The sequence below is a fragment of the Pinus tabuliformis genome, chromosome 8 (genome assembly GCF_031772625.1).
Source record: "Pinus tabuliformis cultivar Carrire ecotype Pingquan chromosome 8, CPIR1, whole genome shotgun sequence".
NCBI lineage: Eukaryota > Viridiplantae > Streptophyta > Pinopsida > Pinales > Pinaceae > Pinus > Pinus tabuliformis.
This window is the reverse complement of record NC_142294.1, coordinates 1120102910-1120119643: the sequence shown is the minus strand read 5'-3', so window position 1 is coordinate 1120119643 and position 16734 is coordinate 1120102910. Positions and strand designations below refer to the sequence as shown.

The 16734-nt window shown below is 38.5% G+C and overlaps 1 protein-coding gene across 3 annotated transcripts in view; it reads right to left on the bottom strand.

Moving 5' to 3' along the window:
* The window catches only part of LOC149239263 (SNARE-interacting protein KEULE-like), a 514512-nt gene that overhangs the window by 300820 nt on the left and 196958 nt on the right, over positions 1–16734 (bottom strand). For all 3 annotated transcript variants that reach the window (XM_089373374.1, XM_089373375.1, XM_089373376.1), the window contains one exon: positions 154–204. In XM_089373374.1, the coding sequence (XP_089229500.1) occupies positions 154–204 (51 nt within the window). The remainder of the gene's footprint in view (positions 1–153; positions 205–16734) is intronic.

The following is a 16734-nucleotide window of genomic DNA, read 5'->3' as shown; positions in this document are numbered from 1 at the left end:
AAAAAAAAATCACTCGATGATAGAGGCAATTCATGGCAATAATGAAGAATAATTTTAAATAAAAATCATATGAAGTGGTTATATTATTAAGAAGATAGCCCCAAGTAGTAAATTTTTTTGGAAGAACAAAAGAACAAGATCAGATTTACATACTTTTTGTATAATGGAGACCTTCCTGTCATGTCAGAAATAAACATAGAAACACTGCACAATAGAAGCAACAGGGTTTAAACAGGACAGTTATTTATGCAAAAAATGAAGTTCTTAAAGCAGCAAAACAAATTTCTATGAAGAAACTATTCAAAGCCATCTAAATTATATACGTGCACTTCACATTACAAATGGTCATCCATAATGTGTGTAATATCCCGAATGGAAAATTTAACAGTAGATACCAGGAATGAACTTGAACAGAAAAATAATTGTAAATAGACATGCAGCCAGCAAATTAATACACAAATAGATGTCAATAAAATCACTGAGCCATTTTATTAATCAACTGAAAAGAGCACATCAACATGGAGAAATAGTGGAACCTGAGCTTGCCAAACAAGCGGAGCAAAACCCAGAAAATATCTCTGATCCAACTGATGAATGACCCTAGCGATGATGTAGATGGCCCGGCAAAAACACTGGTGTAAACCTACTACTGCAAAACTGCTCTCTCTAAAACTCTAATGAAGCACCATGAAATTTCTGAGTGAAATCTCCTCAAGAGTGTTGGGTTTTCATCCAACACCCACTAGCAACCCGAGGGTTTCCGTCCTAGGGCTATAAAACAAGTAGAGAATTGAGTTCTCAAACCTCTCATACAAGAAGAAAGATCAAAACCAAGATGTCCTCCAATGGACTCCTCCTCCTTTTCTAGATCTGATAGACCCCTCTAGAACCTCCTATGTTATTATTATTTTAATCATTGAGAATATTTCTTTCTTTTTAATTCAATTAAAATATCTTTTTAATGTGGGAAAATGGTAAATTGGCGACCATGCCTCATCAGGGCACTAAAACTCACTTTTCACCCTCCCATCTTGTAGATCTTCTCGTTTTGGTTTCAACAAACTATTACACTAAGGTGTTTTGTCAAGTATTCCTCTCGGAATGCCACCTTAAGCGTAATTAATTGAGTCAAGCCCATTAATAACTTTCTTTTCTGAAAGTTGTCGAGATGCACCGGAACTAAAGGCAAATTGTGTGCACGATGGAATATACCAAGTGAATGCCATCAGACCTCATAGAACTCCTCAAAACCCCTCCAAAAGCCCCTAGGCCCGCTGATAGAGTAAACCCGCTCCTCTGACCTAGCTGCCTCCAAACCTGGAAGTCCATCATGACCATGTTGTAAGGGAAACCAGACAAAGGAACATGACAAATCCTCCCACCCCAAGATTGCTTGCCCTTAAGCAATCCAAACCTGTGGAACCATAATGCCCCAAAAAATTTTCCGATTTTTTCAAATACACTCCAGTTGTGCTCGCATCTTGAGGAGCTACATGTTTGGCTGAGGATTCGAATGGCAAGCTTTCACGGATGGGGTACTCTGGCACCATAGCGAGTCCAACATGCACCTACAACAAAATTACAAATAAGATAAACATAAGAAAACAATGAAAGTTGAAAGTTGAGGCAAAGTATGTAGTTATGAACTTAAAGAGACAATGAAATTTGAAACAAACTAGAAAATACTTGGCATTTTAGTCTTCCTATCAACCAAAGCCATCTCAAAGCTAAATGTGCTACCTGCCATCCTGTATATCTCCATTTCTTTGGAGATTTCTGCACGTTCTACTAGAGATCGCACCATCCTCCGAATACAGGTTAAGAATCCATCCATGATCTCAGCATCAAATAAGAACCCACATGGGTAAGAAAATGTGGGGTTTAGGTAAATCCCTGCAGCATGAATCGAACGATAGAGTGTGTTGTTCCATTGTTCATCAATCACTTCTCACTTCCCATAGGAGGAGTTGTTTCTGAAACCCCTCATCTCCCTTATCATCATAGTAGGCCCGAACGGATTCTTTGGCCCTGTCCATGGCCTCAAACAAATAGCCCATTGCGGGCTTGTCACTATCAACTAATCGAAGAACCTTTACCAAAGGTTCAATAATGTTGCACACCTCCTGCACTCACGCCCAGAAGTTTTCCTAGTATGAAACTAATCTGCATATGGCTTCTCCCTCTGGTTTGCGTCTAAATGTCAAAGCATGCCACTCATCTGAAAGAAACATTCTCCACATCCCACATAGAATTCAAGAGAGATTGAAAAGATATGAAATTGGTGACAAATCGTGTAATGGCGGGGCGCACCAACTCCTTGTTATTGGTGATTTTCTCATCAATCTAGGCACAGATGCATGATTATATATAAATTTTGTAATGTTTTTTGATGAGTCAACAATATCTTTGACAAAGGAAATTTTGCCTATGTCCTCCAATATCAAATCAATACAATGTGCAGCACAAGGTGTCCAAAATAAAGTAGGATGCCTCTCCATAAGCATCTTACCAGTAGCAACATAATGTGTAGCATTGTCGTTATGACTTGGACAACATGCTCTACACCCACCTCCAAAATAAATACATCCAGCAAATCACATAATAATTTTGCATCTTTCATATGTGCATATGCATCAACAAATTTCATAAACATTGTCCCCTTGGGACAATTAACCAAGAAGTTTATAATGGTTCTCCCCTTTTGGTCGGTCCAACCATCTGACATCACAATGCATCCTGTTTGTACCCATGATGGCCTAAACTCCTCCAATCTTTTGGTGCATTCAACCTTTTCATCTTGAAGAATGCAGCGTCTAAAGTCATCATAAGAAAATATTTGTACCCTGAGCCAACAATTGCAATAGCATCAACAACAGGCTAGAAAAATGGATTATTCCTTGCAACGCTAAAAGGAATATCACTCCAAAGGAAAAACTTGCCCAACAACTTCTCAGCTTGTTCTTTCTCCTGTTTTTTAAGCATTGAAGTGATAGATAGTTGTGAACCAGCCGTGGTTCTAGGAACAAAAAATTATAAGGTAGCTACAGGGTTGGTTGTAGATATTGATGCTGAAGTAGAACCAGTGTCACTTTCATATTCACCTAGTAACACTCTCCCTGCTAGTTGATTCCTCAGATCTGACTTGGACAGTTTGGCTTGCTCTAATTCTTCCAATGACCTAAGGACTCTTCGGATGATTTCCGGATTTGTATTTTTGCAAGGCCCTACCTCATGTCCAGGTATTTTTGCAAAGTGATACTTCAACCTATAAACCTCCCTGTCATATGATGCCCACACAACTTGCAAGATAAGTTTGATCTATCAAACCCTCCATCAGGTTCATCAAATTCCCACAAAGGGTCCAATTTCCTTGGCATGTTTGTAACTTGGTTGAACTCAAGTTTTAATGTAAGATGAAGTTTGAAGTTGAACCTATGGCACAATAAGAATTGCAAGTTAAAAAAATTTAAAAAAAAAATACATACATGACACAACACATTGAATTTTTTACAAAAATTGAAAAAAAAAAAACTTCAACTCAATGCAGCAATAATAGAAAAAATGCACATTCAAACCCAAACAAAAATGATGCAAAAAAAATAGAGCACAAGAAGAAATTTAACTAATAAATCTAAAAATCAAGTTTTTGCATTTTTGACCAAAATGAACCCTCTCCACTCTATGCAACAAAAATGTAAAAAAACACAATCAAATCCACTCAAAAATCATTGATAATCAATGGGTTATAGAAACACAAACAAAAACAAGAAAAAAACCAAAAAAATTGGCCAAATTTGGTGCCCATACCTGCAAACCACGTTTTGCGAAAGAAATTTGGTCCAAACATGAATTTCTCTTGCTTGGAATGCTAAAATCTCCCGTTTTTCTCCTCCTCTGCCCTAGTAGTCGCCTTCCTCTCCTCCTCAGCTCTCAAACAAGTCCATTGTCTACTAAAAATGAGAAATAAAACTCATGAAATCGCTTATAAAACGTGTTGTCCCGGAGGGCCATGATTTTTGCTGCTCGAATCACGATTTTTGGAAATCGCGATTTTTTCGGGAGAAACAACAAAACAATTAACAACAGAAAACAGAAGAAACCAACAAAAAAAAACAAAACTTTATAAAAATCAGGCGATCTTATCAGCAGACTTAAAAAATCGCAATTTTTTTAAAACATCGCGATTAAATCACAATGTTCATAACACTGTTGTGAGTTTCTCCATGGTTTCTGCTCAATGAGGACAAGTACATGTTTCATACATGATAGTACAGCAATAATAGTACCACAATTCCCTCACCACAACTTACAGCAATATGGCCCAACAAAGATGACAACAATGATGCATCAATCTTTCCACAATACTAGACCCTCTGACTCTATACAGCTCAGCAATATACATGCATCATTCAAGACTCAAGATGACAACAATGATGCATCAATCTTTCCACAATACTTGACCCTCTGACTCTATACAGCTCAGTGATATACATGCATCATTCACGACTCAACATTACAAGCCAATGACCTTCTGCACATAAAGGATCAGTTTTTTACCTCTACAATACTGTTATAGTAGCAATAATCTGCCACAAACACAATGACTCAATTCCAGCCCCAGCTACATCAGTACAAAGATATATGGACCCACAAAGTTTTAACTTTATAATGACTGGCAGTCGGTTCACAAGTGTTGTAGGTGTTTTCTTAGACATTTAACTTCAACAAATGTACATAGTGGACAGTAGGCATAGCTTCAAGTGATTTCAATGATTAAGAAAATACACACAGAACTGGTACATGGATTTCACCACACAAAAAAAACAAGAACAATCCTTTTTCTTTCCCCTGTGCGAATAAATAATGGATTAGAGGAACCTGTGTTTTAGCTCCAGCAGAGTGGCCTTCAATTTACCAATCTTCAGCCTTCTTTATTTTGACAAATCCAGCAGGATCTGGAATCATTTCTTCGTTGAAGACAGCATATTCATCCCTTTTATAAGGATGGCACCCTCCAAAATGTCGTAATCTGTTCCGCAGGTCAATGCTTTTGACATTAAGACCACCAATCTACCAGCGTTCTCAAGCAAATTGATTCACTGTGATTCCTTATACGCACAAAATCTTTGATCCAATGCAGTAAACTATGCACACAAGTCAAATACAACATTACACAATCATACGCAGTTGTTGTTCTTTACAAGAACAAGATATATATGCTCGCCGGAAATTACTCACAGTAAATTTGCCTCCGAAGTATTAACGCACAAATAAAATATATACATGTGATTGGCTCCGGATCGACTTGTTGGACGTGACCCCGACTCACTAGCTTATTTGGCCTTGTTATGGGCCACTCAACAGCTTGGATCAACTTGCTACTTCTCCCACCAATTGCGAGTATCTATGCCTTTCTACGCCACAGACATTGGTTTTCTTCCAATCATATAATCTACACGCTCGAATCCTGGCCCACCGAATCCTTCTCCATGATCCACCGTCCGCCAATCTGATGCAATTATTAATTCGGCCCAACACCAAATCTTTTCGTCGGCACTTGATCAGCATGTCATTTCTGTTATCTAAGTTTTCGCACACAAGATTCTCAAGGAGCACCCACAATTTGATGCGATGTAGTATATAAATTACTTTGCTCTCAACTTCTTCACGTAGTCCTTGACTTGTCCCGTCTCTGATCAGCCCCGTCGTGGAAATGGGAATCCAACAGGATCTCTACTTTGGTTGCACACAAGTTATCTCCTACATCGATGGCCGCTCCTAATCGATGGGCATTGTGCACAACTACCTCCTTTATTTCTCGAATGGGTCGTGATTCAAATCCCACCAGACCGATGTCTGAAGAAACATCGATCAATTTTAATCTTTCAAGTGTTCACGTAATCAACTTGTCAGCCACAAACCCCACAAGATCCACGTAATGCATGTGCTTCTCCCAATCAATTTCAATCATTGATTCATGCCCACAACGGCCCTCAGGGCTCCTCTGCTACCAATAAAATACCCTACACATCTTCACCGCCTTAGTTCCTTACAATGCGACTATGCCCAACTGCTATAGTATTACGATCCTACAACTCACAGTGGAGAACTCAATTACACCCTTAAACAGTTCTTAATTTTTAGGCAATGCATCGACCCTTCTAATTGGCATTACAACTCCTACACATTTACCCAGAATTTCTTAGTCTCCACTTCCCAACGATTTACGCTCCTTCGGCTGCCAATCCTAGTCTAGCATAGTTGCCAAATCGACATTTTGCATTATCGCTCATGATTACTGATTATTTTGACATCACATGCATTGTGCAGGATGTTATTCATTTGCTCAACTAGAGCATTGTCACGCTTGCTTGATGAAATTATCTTCCCGCAAAGAATCACGACTTGCCAAGAATCTCAAACAATTCTCAACCCTTATGAATCGCAGTTACGGCTGGGTTGGCTCATGGACGTCTTGGCTTCACATCATGAAGAAAATGTCTCCGACATATCAAGTTTTAAGTGGGCCCTTTGGAATAATAAATAATGGCCAAGTGATTCAACAATTGAAATGGAAATTGTTGATCATTTAATATATAAAAGAAAATTTCACATGGCTTGCACAAAGATGTCTTTAACAATTTTGGCACATTCAAAGTAAATTCTCAACCTTGGCTTCAAAATTAACCCACAGATTGATCTGCAACAAACCCTCAGGCTAGCAAGATGACCAACTCTGTAATATCCCTAATGGAAAATTTAACAGTAGATACCAAAAATGAATTTGAACAGCAAAATAATCGTAAATAGACACACAACCAGCAAATTGATACACAAATAGATGCCAATAAAATCAGTGAGCCATTTTATTAATCCACTGAAAAGAGTACATCAACATGGAGAAATAGTAGAACCTAAGCTTGCCAAGCAAGTCGAAAAAAACCCAGAAAATATCTCCAATCCAATTGATGAATGACCCTAGCAATGATGTAGATGGTTGGGCGAGAAGACTGCTATAAACCTGCTATTGCAAATATGCTCTCTCCAAAACTTTACTGAAGCACCGTGAGACTTTTGAGTGACATCTCCTCAAGAGTGTTGGGCTTTCATCCAACACCCACTACCAACCCGAGGGTTTTCTTCCTGGGGCTATAGAAGAAGTAGAGAACTGGGTTCTCAAACCTCTCATACAAGAAGAAAGATCAAATCCAAAATGTCCTCCAATGGCCTCCTTGTCCTATTCTTATAGATCCGATGGACCCCTCTAGAACCTCCTATTTTATTATTATTTTAATCATTGAGCACATTTCCCTCTTATTAATTCAATTAAAATATCTTTTTAATGTGGGAAAATGGTAAATTGGCCACCATGCCTCGTTAAGCCATTGAAACTCACTTCTAACCATCCCATCATGTATATCTTCTCGTTCTGGTTCCAAGGAGCTATTACACAAAGGTTTTTTGTCAAGTATTCCGCCCGGAATGCCACCTTAAGCGTAATTAATTGAGTTAGGCCCATTAATAACTCTATTTTTTGAAAGTTGTCGGGATGCACCTGAACAAAAGGCAAACTATGTGGATGATGGAATATACCAAGCAAATGCCATTGAACCTCATAGAACTCCTCAAAACCCCTCCAAAAGCCCCTAGGCTCGTTGATAGAGTAAACGCGCTCCTATGACTTAGCAACCTCCAACCCTGGAAGTCCATCTTGACCATGCCATAGGGGAAGCAAGAAGAAGGAACATGATAATGTGGGAATGTTTTATTCATAATTTTATCAACACTGAAAAACATAATGGATTTTCCAGCACACAAAAGGAAACCAAAAAAATTAAGTTATTTTCCATGTAACTACTAAATGCATTCCTGTAGTCTGACTTGGTCAAAGTAAACTATGGTGTATTCTTTAAGCAATTAAGTACTTATTCAACGATCATTGGTATTAAAGTCCCAATCCTTAACAGACTGAAAGAATATAAAATTCATGGTTGGCACTAGATTTTTGTTAATACAATCAAATGTTGAGATTCCAAAATGCAAAAAACATGTTTTGGTTTGCATCAAAAGACACCTTTTACATTGAAATTAATTTCGAATTTTGTACATTGTGGTGTATATTATAAGCAATAAAGTGCTTATTCACAACCAAAATACACCATTTTATCCTCGCCACACAACATCAAGCCCTTTCTACTTTTGTGAATGGGCCCTCTTCTGGGTGACACTTGGATGTCTCAAGATAGCTGCAAAAGCTCTGGTGCTATTGGATTTCTGCACTGTACAGTTTGGAGTTGAGGAGCTTTAAGCAGGAATTGGTTCTACTTCTGCAAGTCAAACTCATTCCTTTTTGTCCATTCTGTAGGTGCACTAACTCATAAGCTTTCCATTTTGGCTTTCTTGGGGCGAGATTCACCTGGACTCCTGTTGTGCATGTGATGTAACTTTTCTATCCCATAATGTACCGGGTTTTATCTTTGAAATAATGTATGCAGCATTTTCAAAAAAAAATTGCTAAGAGTAAAGTGTTTACTCAACTATTCTTGGTATTAAAATCCCAATTCTTGACAGACTAAAAGAATATACAATCCATAGTGTATCTGAATAAGCTTTCTATGGCCTACTCGTTCCATTGCTACACCGGGAAAATGTTGAGATTCTAAATAAGATGAGATAATTATATTAATAATTAATTTCTAACAAATGACAACAAAAGTAGGTCAATGGCACTGAAGAGTACAGCTAGTATGGATACAAAGTGGAAGTGCAACTGCAACTCCTAGAAATGTCAAAAATAATATAAAGAAAGTGTAATGAACAAAGTTCGTATACTCACAGGTTAAATATTCCAAAAGATTTGGAATATAAAGATCTCCATTGAAGATACAAGAATATATATTAAAATGTATGAATGAGAATGATGTTACAAATGAGAGTGAGGGCCTGCTTATATAATCTAGGCAGTTGTCCCTATATAAATAACGAAATAAACACAATATAGTCTCAACATCTACATATCATCAACTGAAAGAAAACAAACACACAAGTGACACTGTTATTTTTGGACAAATGTCCCCGGAAAAACCCAATGCGGGAAAACCGGTGCAGTGATTCTGAGGGTTTATTATTATGCAGTATTTCCTTGAGTACAACTGGGTGCCAAACTGGTTCACCCGACAGAGAAAAATAATTGGTAACAATACCTCTCTATTCGGAAACAGGTATTCAGAAAACTTGTCCCACGAAACCCTCTCCAGCGACTCTGAAGCTCAGCACTAGGCCTTCTGGCCTCTGCGTCAGCGCCAAACCCCTTTGTGTCAGCCCTCTGAGGCACTACACAGCGTTTGGGACCCTCTGCATCACTCCAGCTGCTCTCTGCGTGAATGACGCAGTCCCTCTGGCCTCTGCGATGTCTCTGCTAGGCTCTGTGTGGCCTGCTCTGGCTGTTGCTTCTCGCTCTCTGCCTCTGTGCTGGTCTCTTGGCACTGTCTCTGCCTCTCTGTCCAGTACTCACTGCCCCTTGTTGTTGATCATTGATTCGACTTTGCTTAGCAACCCCACTCTAGCAAATCGAATGACTGATCACTCTGTTGTATTCTCCAACTGACCCTCAAGCCTCCTCTTCTACTTTTCCTGTTGGTCCTTCAACGGCCGAGATTAAATCTCTAATCAACGGCTAAGATTAAATTTGGTTTGATTCATGACTTTTGGAACCTTCTAACCCAGTTTTATGTTAATACCCATAAATATTTTATTTTTCTTAAGTTTAAACTTAGGAACACCATTAAAAATATTAATTATTTTAATATCTTCCAAACCAGGTACAATCTGTCCAAACCATTTTTGGGTCTTAGAGATTTCATGAACATTAGCCTCTCCACCAATTTTCATGGCTAGAGTACATCCAGTGCTACCCCAAATCAACAGGGAGGGTGCTATCCCAAGCCTTATTACGCCCTCCTGGTGGTTTGGTTGCCAGATAAAGTTGAAGGTCAAGGGTATTAGTTATATGTCCCCTGGGGGCAGGGGTGTTTTCAACTGTGAGTCCAGGGGTGGAGGAAGGTTCTTAACCTATTCTGGCCCTGGGACTGGGTAATAGCGGGCTCCCCCTTTGTCACTGTGTATGTTAGCTGGTTGTTGGTCTACATCATTCAGGAGCTGCACTTCCGTGGGTTCGGCTACTTTGTTATGAACTACTTTCTCTGGCCTCCCCCTTCGTCGGAGGTTTCGCTTCGACCACTTCAGTATGCCACGCCAACGGGGTCGGCCTCATCGACAAGGAGAGAACAATATTCGCACAAGGCATCCCGACCCTGGCCACAACTCGCCCTCGGATACTTCAGACAGCCGAGAGACTGAAGAAGCGACCACCATCTCACTAGCTCACTCCCCAGGCCATGTTGTGCCCCCTGCCATTTTGGATTCCATCGCTGACCAACTTCGAAATATCCATATTAACATGGATATTCTCAGGGACCACCACTATGAAGATCGCAATGAGCTTGTGGGTTACATAAATGAAATCCAATACAGTCAAAACGAAACTTTGGAACAATTGTACAGCCTTCGTTGCAACTACCGCACCAATGACCACCTTCGCAACTTGGAAGCGAGTGTGGAACACATAGATTTTCAAATGCACGAGCATGTCAGTTACTTTGAATCTCCCCCTACAATGCCCCCCAATCCCCCTCCTTGATATGCTGCCATTACTTTTGGTTATTTGTAATCTTTTAGTATGCTAATGCTACAATGCCTATCGGAAACAATGGGTGTTAACTACTTTCTATGGTTTCCTCCAAGCCCCGATCTCAACAAGTCTGGTCGGAATGAGGGAAAGGGCACTGTTGAGATGATTTTTGTAAACACCGTTTTTTCTGTAATTCTAATGAAATTACTTTGAATGACAAAAAAAAACTGTAAATTGACTACGTCATATTTTTTGTTGCCAAGGCAGTCTAATTTTTCAACTGTATTTGACTCACGAATCACCAATGTTCCACCAAGACTCCGGGATGGGGAGATGCGGGTGCGGGGAGATGCACAAGGGGGACATGTGGGAGTACCCTCAAATTTTAGGGAAATTTAGGGGGACGAGGGGGACGAGGGGTATATAATTTTTTTACCTTTTTAATATATATATATATATATATATATATATATATATATATATATTTCAAATTCATATTCAATAATGAAAGCATAAATAGAATGATACATACATAATTGAATTAAATAATGAAATACATTGATCCATACTCATCATCCTTACTAATACATACATGATTCATCCATAAACCACGAGATTCAATAATGAAATACTCTGATCCACATTCATTATTCATTATTCACCATTCTTGAATCTACATTGATTTAAAAATTAAATTCATCATTCATCATTTTAGATTCTAGATTCTAAATTGATTCAAAATTAAAATCCATCATTTATCATTCTAGAATCTAATTAGTACTAAGCAAAATAGACTATAATAGATATTGAAATCTAAACACAGGAATAGTAAATTGATATAACTAAACTCAAAAACAATGGAGTGATGAGTCTAAAAGTCACTCTAAAGTACACAGAGGGCTTGGTGCTCTTGATTAAATACTAATTCCATACCCTTGTACATGACAAAATGCAACGGAAACATTGCACTCCATCGAATCTTGAATTCCTGAAAAACTGATCTAAAGACTAGAATAGTAAATTGATATAACTAAAACTCAAAAACAATGGAGTGATGAGTCTAAAAGCCACTCTTAATAACACAGAGGGCTTGGTGCTCTTGATTAAATACTAATTCCATACCCTTGTACATGACAAAATGCAATGGAAACATTGCACTCCATCGAATCCTGAATTCCTAAAAAACTGTTAAGTCTGCTAGATTTTGAGTGAGATCTAAAATTCTACTTTCTCCATATGAAATCCGATGAAGTCAAAACCACTCTCAAACGTCCTGAATCATTTCATGGTAATGTTAAAAATTTAAGTAAAAGGATTCATTTTCATCCTTTTTCTTTAAGAATTTAACATTACCATGAATAGCATAGCATTAGTAGGGAAATATGGTCAAATACTACGTTTTCCCTGTCATAAATCATTGTTTACAAGAAAATTTAAGGGGGGACGCATAGCCCATTTTGGGCCGGGATGCCGCTTGAGGCGTCCCCCTTTTGGGGAGTCGCGTCCCCCACACTAGGGAAACGTCCCCCCTGCGTCTCTCCAAAAGGGGGATGTGGGGACACAATTCCCCAGACGTCCCCCCATCCCGGGTGCATCGGGTGCGAGGGGTGCTCGCACCCAACCCTGGGGGACACGTCCCCATGGAACACTGGGAATCATTAATTGGTTTGTGATTTTAGGTTTTATCTAATTTTTATCTTCGACTAGTGAGATAGCACCAGTAACATCTTTTCCTGCAATATTTTAAATAGCACTAAAGCATAATTTTGTGAGGTTTCTGGAAATCTTCCTTCCTTTATTTCCGAACTAGACTCCATCTTGGTCTTGAATAATTGATAATTAAATAATTTCAAGACTTTTAAAAGCAATTCTTTTTAAATCTTTTCACGACTTTCACTTCTTACGTGGTATATAACTTGGGCACTTGAACCTCATTAATTACTTTTTTTCTTCTTTTATAAATCACACTTTTATATCTTACTCAATGATTGAACTCTTTCTTTTTTTTAAATTCTTATTTTTATATAAAAAGAGACTTTCTATAATAACAATTATATATATAAATTGAATTATAATTTTATAATGTTTTTATCTTTAAATAATCCTCCAACATTTACTATAAACAAATCACACCTCTGTAATAAACAGTCAAGACTTATAAATATTGGGAACGCTGCACAGAAACCAATTAAAATGAGTTTGAATTCGACTTTTATGTCCAAAACGAAATGTATAGATGGACACAGTGGAACGACATGCAGTTTTGTGAGTCCAAACAAAATTTGAATATGCAGTGTTCAGATATGTAGAGAAATAGGAAATTGGTGGGTGTAGGTACAACTGGTTTGGCAATTGCTAAATTGGCAATCAGAGCAGCGGCTGACCCGCGGTGATGGTGGTGGCCTCGACGCGGTTTGCGTGCAGCAGAAAAGGCATGACGACTGTTGGAAATAATGGTGAATACGATTTGCAGCGGGGCTTCTGTGGGACAAGCACAGTGCAATGATGGCGGAGGTGTGGTGTTTTTTGTTGAGGCTACAGGGTGGAAGGCTGTAGAGGCAGAATCGGGGTCAAGGGGTAGAAGGCGACACAGACTCACAGTGGGTAACAACAGACAGAATGGCAGTGTGACGACTTTTCCAGGTCGTCGGTGGCAGGAGCACAAGTAGCAGGGGTTGTGAACAGTTGCATGCAAGCAGTCTCAGTCTATTAGCGACTACAGCTAGTTGGCAGTGTTGCATATGGCGACTAATAGCAGCCGCAGATAATTTCTGATTTTTTTTTTTGTTATTGTTTTTTCTAATCCATTTTTTTTATTTTTTAGTATAATTCTTTTTTTTTTCTTTGCATATATATATATGCATTTATTTATTTATTTATTGTTATAATATATATATACATATATTTTTCTCAATCCTTTTCAGCTTTTTTTTTAAATAATAATGTGTATTTTTTAAACAAATAATCTCTCTTCTTTTTATAATAATTTTTTTATATGATTTTTTTTAATCTTTATTTTTATCTTTTTGGAGCGGCCAAAGGCTCGAACAGCTCTAATACCAATGTAACAAACAAAGTTTGTATACTCACAAGTTAAATATTCCAAAAGGCTTGGAATATGAAGATCTCCATTGAAGATACAAGAATATATATTAAAATGTATGAATGAGAATGATGCTACAAATGAGAGTGAGGATTTGCTTATATACCCTACGCAGGTGTCCCTTCGTGAACGGTCATGTCCTTGGGACATACCTCTTCATTAACTAATTAATCATTATTTATGATGTGTTATTATTATTTATATTTACATTATTTTATTCATAACAGAAAACAACCTTTTGATTTTTCGTAGGTCTTCTACTGGTAATTACTTCTAATGATATTCATTGTAGATCCTTTCATATTCACATTAATCATTAAGCAATTACACAGAAGATCTTCAACAATAGACATTAAGATCATAAAGAGAGCCAAATCAAGAACTCAAGAATTTACCCTGTGTTAATTTTAGATAACAATGGTATGTTTTATGCTTGCAACAGTTACTTCAATGTCCTTTTATTAGCCCAATGACAATTTCCACTTAGATTTCAATAGAAATCACATAAACCATTAATAAATATTAACAGTGATTGTAGATAGAACATAAACAATCAAAAGTAGAAGACAATTCAAGACAAGAGAACACAGATATTTGGCTAAAGCCAAGGGAAATCCGCCAAAGGGGGAAAACCCTTAATCAATCCTTATTATCAAAATCAAATGTTCAGCAGAGAGAGAATGTTCAATAGAGTACAATGATAAAATTCAAAGTCAATGTGACTTCACTTTTGCAAAATATCCAAACTAATGTCTAACTGATGAGGTCAAATCTAATCAACTTGATGAAGGTCTACAATTCTGCAAAGTCAACAGCAGTCAACTCGCCCTAACCAGACAGCAGTCGACAGTCAACGCAACTGTTAAACAGCTCCTCTTGAGCTTGGTAAAAGTCAAGGATACTCAGCCTTCCTTGGTGGTCAAACAGCAACAAAAAATAGTCAACAAAATGGCGGTCAAACCTAATCAAATGATGAAGTCACCCTATGGTCAAAGCAATCCTCCAAGCCTGTGGTCAATGTTGGTCAACCTGCCCAGAAAACCTCGAAATTTGTGCCAGAAGATGTGGTTTGCCCAAATAGAGTCTCTTCCACAAAAACTGTAGTCAAACTGTCCCTAAAATCCCTCGGTCAACGATGGTCAAAATTCAGTGCAACAAAGTCAATGCAGAGAAAACAAATATGCCTAGTCAACCCTTAGCACGAGAGATGAATTTGTTGCCTCAAATGTGTACGAACCAATCAGAAGAGAGAGAATGTTTTGTGTGTGAGATATGCCAAATGAGGCGAACATGAGGCTATATTTATAGTGGTTGGCGTGGGTGAAGACACATGTCTTTTCATCAAGAGGGCTGACATGAATAAGGGCAAACCTGAGCTGACATTAAAAAGAGGCATTTGTAGGACGACAAAAATTCCAAATTTTCAAATGAAGAATGATGCCATCAAGTGTACTTCAAGGGTGAAGAGTGCCATCAAAAGAGAGGTTGCCAAATGAGGGAATTAATCCCTAGTTGCTAACTTTAACACCCTGGGAAAACCCACATGGGGGGAAAAACCATCAACCTTTTCCTTAAAGAAATTCTTTAGTTCAACAAGAGACACACCTAGATCTTCTAGTCATTCACAAGGTCAAACTAACCATTAAAGAGCTTGGTCAAACCTGGTCCAACTCCTTCCTAGTCAAGTCATCTACCCACTGATCTTGGTCTGGTTAGGTCTGTTGTTGCCTTGGTATGTCTCAGAAAGTTCAGTCTGTCACAATTATAATGAACTCGGTTTACCTCAGCTCGGTCTGACTCGGAATCAATTCGTATTTCTTTATCGGAGATGTGCCTCGTCCTTATACCTCGGATGATTTGAATTATCGTTGAACAGAAGAGATTTGAATTCTTGCATTGGAAGGAGGTCGAATGCCTCATATATATAGTAGACTAACCAGTGGAATGGGTGTCTTTATGACTGGGCCGACTTGGCTTCTTTGGAGCCAAAAATTTAAATAGCAAAAATTCAACTTTTCTCTTTTAAAAATCGACATGAAGAACATGTCATATATTTCTTCTTTGACAAGGTCATGAAGAACATGCCTTATTTATTATTTCAAATACATCAAGAGTTAGAATATTAATTATGAAGACCGACCATGGATACAAAATTCAACAAAACCTACATAGGTATAATATCAGAACACATGTATAAATGTATAAAATCGTGACAAAGGTACAGTGTTACAATATGCCAAGTGAGTTTGGGCAACTCAAGAACCTGTCGAGAGAGAGGGAGAGAGATCGGACAATGAGGCTAATGATGTCAAGATCTCCTAGGTTTAATGACTGAGGGTGAAGGGGGCAAACATGGCACTAGCTTGCTATTGAAGTCCTCTGGAACCATCAAGGGGGTTTCGGCTATATGATTTGGGGGAAATGTATGAGCGAGGAATACTCTTAACATCTAAGGTTGGAAGAAGGAAACACCAAAAGGATTTTTGACTGCTCCTCTGGGACTGGGAGACAATCTGAAAGGTGGGTGTTACTCTACTCTGAGACAGTTTGGGGCTAATCTCTCTAGCACTCTAAGACTGTGTGGCCTAATGTACAGACCAGTACCATTGAGCCACCCCCAATAAGATTAGTTTACTTCCTTAAGGGGGATGGCGAGAATAAACCTAGGGTCTCACCATTCTATTGTCTAGTGCACTTTGGAACTTTGCTTGTCTTTTGTTGCTCTGATCTAATGGATCAACAAGGAAGTATGAAGTATCGTTCTTCTCATCACAAGGCACGGCATTGTTGATGTCTTTGCAGCATCAGGCAGACATTCTCCCATTGCGTCATGCTGATTTGACTAGGGGAGAATGATACATTCACCCATGCTGATTTGGCTAGGGGTGAATGGCCCAAGGGCAATCTTTCTCCCATGGGGCCATGCTCATTTGGCTAGGGG